This window comes from Carcharhinus amblyrhynchos, chromosome 23, assembly GCF_965287045.1.
Source record: "Carcharhinus amblyrhynchos chromosome 23, sCarAmb.v2.hapA, whole genome shotgun sequence".
Classification (NCBI taxonomy): domain Eukaryota; kingdom Metazoa; phylum Chordata; class Chondrichthyes; order Carcharhiniformes; family Carcharhinidae; genus Carcharhinus; species Carcharhinus amblyrhynchos.
The window spans coordinates 15002112-15011505 of NC_137346.1; the positions used below are offsets into that span (position 1 = coordinate 15002112).

Consider the following 9394-nt stretch of genomic DNA (forward strand, 5'->3'; position numbering starts at 1 on the left):
CCCACCCAAGGTCAACAGACCTTCCCATTGCCTGCCCCTCGCCCGCTCCAATCCCAGTGGCAGGCAGGGCGGTAAAGTTCTGGCAGTTTGTCTCTGTGTTGATGAGAACAACTGTTTTTGTGTTTGTTTTGATGGCAGCCGCTTATTTTTCTCTTCTTTCTTCTTTCCATCTCCTCAGTGTCCTCTACAAGCCTGGTGATGCTCCACTCGCCTCCTCTCTTCTCATCACAGACAACAGCAAACGAAACGGCTGCCACCACCACCACACCTTCCTGGTACCTCAGGGCAACCGGAGGGGCAGAGGGGTCGCGATGGAAGAACTCACTGAGCCAGCCGGTAACACAGAACGATTCCACTGAGCTGTCCAACACCGGTCTCTCCGGCAGCTAAATCCCTGTAGCAGACTGGCGGAGAAGATGGCGGAACCCGGCCCAAACTTTTACCTTGGAATTCCTGCTGGGGCAGCTACTTCCCCACTAACCCAACATGTCCCGTTTCCAGATCCTGCTCTGGTCTGCACGCAGGCCTCACGCAAGAACAAATATAGTGAAAGAAATTTCGAGAATCGGTGAAGGGAGGGGTGGGGGGTGGGGGGTGGGGGGAGGTGGGGTGCGGGAGTGGGGGGGGGGAGGTGGGGGTGGGAGGGGATGGGGAGCGGGTGAGGGGAGGGATGGGCGGTTTGGGCAACAAATACTTTTTTTAAAAAAAAAATCAATTCAGCCAAAGAAAGGAACACCTTTTCATCTTTCGTTGGAAGTTTGAAGCAAAGAAAGGGAAAAAAAAAACTTGTACAGTTAAATCGATTCCAAACTGTGAATATGAAATGAAGACAGATTATAGTAAAATTCTAAAGAAGGAACAGCCTAGAAAATGAACACGGGAATCTTGATTGTCCTGATGAAGCGTAATTCCCAAAGTTGCGGGGGCAACGTACCAGCTGCCGCTTGGAAACTGGGTGCTGAGCAGTGGCAACTCATGGAGTAGTCGGCCCAGCCCCAGGCTGGTATCGATGGATTTTCAACCGACAAGCCCCTGTCGCAGTCGGGAAGGGAAAGGTTGGCGTGTTCCCAGGAGCGGACCCACCGCCTCATAGCGGCGACAGCGGTTCGACACAAAGAGGAACAAGACGGCTCAATCAGTCAGCACCGAGCACCATTTTTTTTTTTGTAAGTGGCACACACCTTTACTGAGGAGGAGGTGGAGGCCCAGGGATTTGAGGCAACGAGAGCAAATCGAAAGAGGGCGCGGCTTCTTCCAGAGGCCCTGTCGGCTTGGCCGTTCCAGGTCAGATGAGCGCTCCTGTTTGACATTCTTGCGGAAGGAGGGTTTGGAAATTGTCCACGCGCACGGCGGAAGAATCCTGGGGGTTTCCTGAGGTGCAAGTCGCAGGTGCCTGCCTACTCATTATGTAGCCCCCAGCCACTTCCTCTCATGGTCCCCCTGTTCACTAATGGCTGGGAAACTCAGTGAAGAGCGCAGTCGACGATCTGTGTCATTTCTATGTGCTTTAAAATCCAATGAGGCCCTCGATCATTTTGTTTCCATGACGACGCTAAGGTGTGCGTGTTGGTACAGTGGACAGGTTTTAGGCTTGAATTCCCTCGCAGTTGAGTCCAGAAATACTGTGCCGGTACAACCGGTTTGCCTGACGGCTCCCCGTTAAGTATATTTTACCGTGACAGTTGCCACGGCCTACACTGGTGGGAGTGACTAACACATTTTTGGAAATGAATCCAGATTTATTCAGCCCTTTGTTTTAAATTTTGCCCAGTTCGGATTGGATCACTTTCAGGTGAATGCAATATCAGGTTCTCGAACGATAGCAATGCCATCCTGGGTGGATGTGTTGGAGTTTGGATTCAGTCTGAACTGGGATCTTGATTCAACCCGGCATTCTGATTTTCTCCCGCAGCCACTGGAAGATGCACAGAAGCAGTGTCCACAACTTCCGTTGTTCTCACAAGTGTCCACAGAATACTAAATCAGAGATCAACCCTTCCCCCAAAATCAGTCTACAAATTGTTGCTTGGCAACCCTGCAGTAGGAAGTCTGATGACTCAACGAGCTGTGCCCCTGCCGCTGAACCAGAAGTTGCGGGTTTACGTCCCACTCCAGGACTCGCTGGCCAAAGAAGGAGAGCTCATGACACAGAAACCATAGAACCATGGAAAGGTTCTGGCACAGAAGGAGGCCATTCTGCCCTCTTTGCCCTTGCCAACCCATGCCATGGTTGAAACAGGTTGACCTATTAATCCTTCCAATATGTCCCCACTATTCCCCAGGAGGAAAAGTGTGCATGAAAGTAAGAAACAAACAAACAATCCCTCCCTCCCCACCCCAGGACGCACGATGACCACTATCAGATTTGTTTTTGGGCTTCATCAGCTCCTTGTGGCTGGAAGGTTGAAGGTTGCTACTGACCAGAAACGTAGAAAATAGAAGCAGGAGTGGGCCATTCAGCCCTTCAAACCTGCTCCGCCATTCATTGTGCTCATGGCTGATCATCAAATTCAATATCCTGATCCCTTCTTTCCCCCGTATCCCTTGATCCCTTTAGTCCCGAAAGCACACAACATTTTGGCCTCAACTACTTTCTGTGACAGTGAATTCCACACATTCACCACCCTCTGGCTGAAGAAACTTATTTTCACCTCAGTCCTAAAAGGTTTACCCCTTATCCTTAAGCTATGACCTTTAGTTCTGGACTCCCCCCACCATAAGGAATGTTTTTTTCAAACCTACACTGTCTAACCTTGTTAGAGTTTTATAAGTTTCTATGAGATCCCCTCTCACTCTTCTAAACTCCAGTGCATATAATCCTATTCGGCTTAGTCTCTCCTCATATGACAGACTTGCCATCCCAGGAATTAGCCTGGTAAACCTTCATTGTGCTTCCTCTATAGCAAGGACATCGTCCCTCAGATAAGGACACCAAAACTGCACACAGTACTCCAGCTGTGGCCCCACCAATGCTCTAAAAAGTTGCAGCAAAACATCCCTAATCCTGTATTCAAATTCTGTACTCAGTGTGGCTACAAGGTGGAAGATCCCTTGCTTTTGACCAGAAATGCTGACATTATCCATCCAACCTGGCGGCAGGAGCACTTGCTGCTATCTTAATACCTGAGCAGGTCACATCTCTGCCACCTTAACCGTGCAACCGACAAGGATTACATGGAAATTGAATATAATGTCAGCAAAATGCCATGGGGGTTATTAAAGGCCCTTAACAATATTTGTTTCAGTAAGAAGTCTCACAACACCAGGTTAAAGTCCAATAGGTTTATTTGGAATCACGAGCTTTTGGAGCGCTGCTCCTTCATCCTTAGTCACTCACCTGATGAAGGGGCAGCGCTCCGAAAGCTTGTGATTCCAAATAAACCTGTTGGGCTTTAACCTGGTGTTGTGAGACTTCCTACTGCACCCAACCCAGTCCAACACCGGCATCTCCACACCAATATTTATTTCCGCGGGGATGTTAAGGCTTGTGGTAGATCTACCTAATCTGAAGGTCTTGACTCCAAAATCTTAAGGCAATTGGTCGCTGAGACACTCTGCCTCATTTCAGGGGGGAATAGCCAACACTTCGAGAAGTTGCCAAGTTGTTGTCAAATGTAAATATGATGCTCGATCTTCAAAGAAGCGAAACACGAGCATGTTCTGACTTGCCCACCCTGACGCCTACCTTGCGTTGGCCAATTGCAGCAAGTCATTAAAAGGCTGCTCATGAATAATTAAAAGGCCAGAACATTCCTCACTTCCAGTGACAGTGAAAGGACCTGCATTGGCAAATCATCCACACGAGGGGGAGAGATTGCTGGAGGAAATTGGCGACCACAGACTGTAAAGCCCTGCTCCTATAGTTCTGTTTGAGTTGCGCTCTCAATCTTCCCCTCATTATCAATCCTGCTGCTCCTGAAAACGTTGGACCGATACCCTCTCCATGTTCTGCCACTTGCGTTAAGAACAATACATTAATAAAACCATGTGAAAAACTGGACCAATTCAAACTATTTTGATCCTAAAACCAGTCAATTTTTCGAGTGCCTCAATGAGGCCAACTTCCTAACAACATGCTCTTAACATTAAAATGAATAGTACACATCCTCCAGTTTCAGCTCAGTTCACAGCTTATGAGAAGGTCCATTAAGAGTCTGACCGATAAAACGGAAGTTGCATTTTACTCACAGCTTTCAGCGTTAGGTCAACGAAATAACAGCAAAATTCCGAGGCCCGGATCCGTGAGCACAAAGACCCAACGCTTACATGATTGAAAATGAGGTTGCGAGGCACTGCGGTTAGCACTGCTGCCTCACAGCGCCAAAGATGTGCGGGGTAGGTTGATTGGCCATGCCCAGTGTCAGGGATTAGCAGGGTAAACATGTGGGATTGCAGCGGGGAGGGATTGTGGTTGAGGCAAACTCAATGGGCCGAATGAATAGCCTCTTTCTGCACAGCAGGGATTCTATGAGATCAGTGTTCTGTACTTGGGGGCCGCCACGTGATTTTAATGTGCCTTTGTGTCAAAAGTGACATATGATTACTCTGACCGCTATTGTGCCCCTCCCTCCTCCGATTTGGCAATAACGCCAGATCATCTCAAACAAATTGCAATTTCTTTGATCGAGAATCAAACTAACCCAGCCCATCGCAGAGGGCAAAGTACCAAAAGCATTTTACTTCACCTTCAATTTTTTTTATGCTGGCCATTTCCAAAACTTAACTGTGTAGGAGCATAATAATTGCACCAGACTCTATACTCGAGGGAACCCTGTTAGACTAAGGTGAGCAGGCAGATAAAGTACTGCAGGTTATTATTAAGACGCAAGTGTTTTGTGCCAATGCACCACTTTGCCAGGGCTACTGCTTTGTGGGTGAGGGAGAAGGATTGTTTTTTCAAACATGGGTCCCTCACTCGGGGCAACACAATGACACAACGCTTAACACTGCTGCCTCACAGCTCCAGGGACCCACATTCAAATCCCGGCTTGGGTCACCATCTGTGCAGAGTCTGCACATTCTCCCCGTGTCTGCGTGGGTTGCTTCCGGGTTCTCAGATTTCTTTCCACAGTCCCAAAGACGTGCTGGTTAGGTGCATTGGCCATGTTAAATTCTCTCTGAGCGTACCTGAACAGGCGCCACAGTGTAGCGACTAGGGGATTTTCAAAGTAACTTCATTGCAGTGTGAATGAAAGCTAACTTGTGACGAATAAATAAATAAATATAAACCGGGATGTCACCCACTAGAAGCCCGTATCAGGAGATTGCAGGATTGCTGCCGATCATTAATAATAAACAGAAAACTGTGGGGAATTTACTTGCAATTTTCCAATAGGTGCCTGCAACAGGTGATGCTCCATTCTGGAACATGTTTGGGTTAAATCCTGCATTACTGGGATTTTTACCTTGGTATTTTGAGGAATGTGTTCCATGATTATAATTATAATTGGGCTTATTGGATTCAAACCCTGATTGAGTAAGTCAGGTTCCATTTCCACTGCGTCAAAATGCACCAACTCTCCACAATCTTAATCATGGTCAGATATAAGAATCTCATTACAAGAATTACTGGATAAGTCATTTAGCTGAAAAGGTGGCATGGATTACCTTCTGCATACTGGGAAGAGACAGTGCCCAGTTCAATTGATTAGAATTAGTTCACAAATTCACTACTCAGATTTTATATTATATTCATATGATCACTCCATCGCAAAAGGAGACCATTCAGCCCATCGAGCAACAACAATCCCACCCAGGTCCTATCCCGTAACATCATGTATTTATGCTAGTCCCCCTGACGCTAAGGGGCAACTTACCACGGCCAATCAACCTAACCCGCACACCTTTGAACTTTGGGAGGCACCTGGAGGAAACCCAGCCAGACACGGGGAGAATGTGCAAACTTCACACAGACAGTGACTCAAGCCAGGAATTGAACCCAGGTCCCTGGCGCTGTGAGGAAGCAGTGCTAACCACTGTGCTACCGTACCACCCCATTATTTACAAAATGTGAGCAGATTTAGTTCTTTTCAATGTCTTCAGCTTCATCCCAGCTGTTCTTCACTTCACATTCAACCCCAATACTTCAGTACATTTTTTGTCTTAATTTAGCAACAGTCACGGAACCTGCAGTTACAATCCATTCAGCTCGCTTGGAAAAATGTCATCCTGTTGAAAATCCTGGTGACATTTTTGCAACGATTTGAGGTTGTGTGCTATGTTGACCGAGTTCTGAATTATCAAACCAACCGCACGTTTGATATATTCACCCTGATTCGGACGTAGTGCTTTTGCCATATAACTAACAACGTTCACACATGTGCACAACAATATACGACGACAGTCAACAGGAATCCAGTTGTGCCCAAACACGTTCTCCACTAAACTGGGTGCCCAGAACTTATTTCCATTGGCAACACATTATACTCAATCATGCAGCAAATTATGTTGCCACTCCTTGAGCCAAACACTGGTGTCCATTGTTTGACTGATGACACCAGGTTAAAGTCCAACAGGTTTATTTGGAATCACAGGCTTTTGGAGTGCTGCTCCGAGTCCCACTCACCTGATGAAGGAGCAGCGCTCCAAAAGCTTGCGATTCTAAATAAACCCGTTGGACTTCAACCTGGTGTTGTGAGACTTCTCACTGTGCCCATCCCAGTCCAACACCAGCATCTCCATATCATTAGTTGTCTGGTAAAAAAGATGAAGCTTGCATTTATATTGTCCTCAGGATTTTGATTTGATTTATTATTGCCACATGTATAGGGAGACAATGAAAAGTATTGTTTCTTGCGCATTTGCAGACAAAGCATACCATTCATAGAGTACATAGGGGAGAAGGAAAGGAGAGAGTACAGAATGTAGCATTACATTCATAGCTAGGGTGCAGAGAAAGATCAACTTAATATCTCGTAGGCCCATTCAAAAGTTGGATGGCGGCAGGGAAGAAGCTGTTCTTGAGTCAGTTGGTACGTGATCTCAGACTTTTGTATTTTTTTCCTGACGGAAGAAGGTGGAGGAGAGACTGTACTGGGTGCATGAGGTCCTTGAATATGCTGGCTGCTTTTTCGAGGCAGTGGGAAGTGTGGACAGATTCAATGGGTGGGAGGCTGGTTTGTGGGATAGACAGGGATATGTTCACAACCCTTTGTAGTTTCTTGCGGTCTTGGGCAGAGCAGGAGCCATACCGAGCTGTGATACATCCGGAAAGGATGCTTTCTATGGTACATCTGTAAAAGCTGGTGAGAGTCGTAGCTGACATGCCGAATTTCCTTAGCCTCCTGAGAAAGTAGAGGCGTTGGTGGGCTTTCCTAAGGAGATGTGCCTCTGATATGTAAATGAGCAGGGCAGCCAATTTGAACACAGCAGAATCCCCCCAAACAGGCAGTGAACAAGATGGTTTTGTCCACATGCACAGATAAACGCCACCACTAGCCACGTTATTACACAGATTCATCCGTTGTTTAAGCCATCCCCTGAACTCCCTGATGAATTTGACATCATCTAACCTTTAACTCATTCTCTTGACGTCTGCAATTCTACATCCTGCCCCTTTTGTATATTGAACAAGCAAAACCCAAGAAACTTCCAGTTGGTTTGATTCTGAGAAGTTTAAAAAAATACAGTTAACATTATTATTTCACCGCTAGGTTTTTGTTTACGCCATTCCTGACTGACACAGCTGACTGAATATGAATTCACTCTACTGGTGTGAAATCAATAAATTTCTAGAAAATATCAGCTTCGTATTCTTGGATTTGTAGGAGATCTGTCTTACTAAACGACTGTACCTCGCACACAGGCTGAGAAAACAGAGGGATTAAAATTATGAATTTTATTTCAAAGTAAGGAAATCTAGTAGGTTTACAACAATTCTTCAGTAGTGCTCCGCATCATCAAACACTTCCTGTTGTGATACTGAATATTTATGTGGTAGCAAAATGGCACCCTCTCTCATTCTCCCACTCTATTTCTCCTTCTCCCTCCCCTTTCATTCTCCTCCATTCTCCCTCTTATTCTCACTCCCCAACTCTCCTCTCTCGCTCCCTCTGCTTCAGCAGGGTGGCACAGTAGTGGGTTTCCTCCAGTTTCCTCCCACAGTCAAAAAAAAATGTGCGGGTTAGGTTGATTGACCATGTTAAATTGACCCTAGTGTCAGGGGGATTAGCAGGATAAATGTGTGGAGTTACGGGAATGGGGGCAGGGTGGGAATATGATTGATACAAACTCGATGGGCCGAATGGCTTCCTTCTCCACTGTTGGAAATTCTATGATTCTTTCTAACCCTCCCTCTTGTTCTCTGTCTCCAGTTACCCTCCCCTCATCCACCTCTCCTTCCCCTTTTGACCTTCACTGCACCTGACAAAAACAGTGTTATTTAAACTTTCCAGAACTTTGGATAAAATGTGTAATTATTTGAACACATTGATTATACCTTACAATTTGGTGTACTTTGATGCTTTGTAACTTTTCTAATGTCCAAGATACAGTATTAATTTACATTTTTGTCTCGGTCAAACTGAATTTTTCAAACAAAAAAAACGGTTATACTAAAATAATTCTTATTTTGTAATGTACAAAATTGTTCCTCGTGGAAATGTGTAATGTTTTATTAATCTCAGTTCCGGCTCATTTTCAGTGGTACTTGCCATTGAATGTATAACTGCAGGCAAGCAGATCACAGAGACCCAGCGGCAGAGATTGTCGAGTCGTTGGTACATTTTTATCTGGCGATTCTGGCGATTTCTTTATTGCCGAGGGCATAGAGGAATTTCTGACCTTTTTACCTAAAAAAAAGCCGCTAGAAATGATTTGTTTCATTGTATTATTTTTGTAAAAATGAAAATCCAGTCTTTTAAAAATCATATTTATACTTCACGTGTAAAGTGAACATTGAGAGTAAACAATGTTGGTGAAAGTCGAAGGTTGTGGGAGTTTTATTTCCACTCAATACTCAGCAAAGTGCACTCATATAGCATCTTTAACACAGAGAAGTGTCACAAGTAAAAATCCAAAAGATATGTTGATGAGGTGCTAACTTGTCTCTCAGTGTGCCTGAACAGCCGCCGGGATGTGGCAGATAAGGGATTTACACAGTAACTTCATTGCAGTGAAAATGTAAACCTACTTAAGTAAAAGTAAAGTTTATTGATTAGTCACAAGTAAGGCTTACATTAACACTGCAATGAAGTTACTGTGAAATTCCCCTAGTTGCCACACTCCCCGGTGCCTGTTCGGGTCAATGCACCCAACCAGTTCGTCTTTCAGACTCTGGGAGGAAACCAGAGCACCCGGAGGAAACCCACGCAGACATGGGGAGAACATGCAAACTCACACAGACACGGAGAGAACGTGCAAACTCCACACAGCGACCCAAACCGGGAACCGAACC

At 45.6% G+C, this 9394-nt stretch overlaps 1 protein-coding gene across 11 annotated transcripts in view; it reads left to right on the plus strand.

Annotated features, from left to right (window-relative positions):
• LOC145357509 (hepatocyte nuclear factor 1-beta-like) overlaps positions 1-574 on the plus strand; it is a 111132-nt gene extending 110558 nt beyond the window's left edge. For all 11 annotated transcript variants that reach the window (XM_080210910.1, XM_080210913.1, XM_080210911.1 and 8 more), the window contains one exon: positions 179-574. Coding sequence is in view for 1 of the 11 variants with exons in the window: in XM_080210913.1 (XP_080067039.1) it covers positions 179-199 (21 nt within the window). In the remaining 10 variants the exon portion in view is untranslated. The remainder of the gene's footprint in view (positions 1-178) is intronic.
• The last annotated feature ends 8820 nt before the right edge of the window (positions 575-9394 follow it).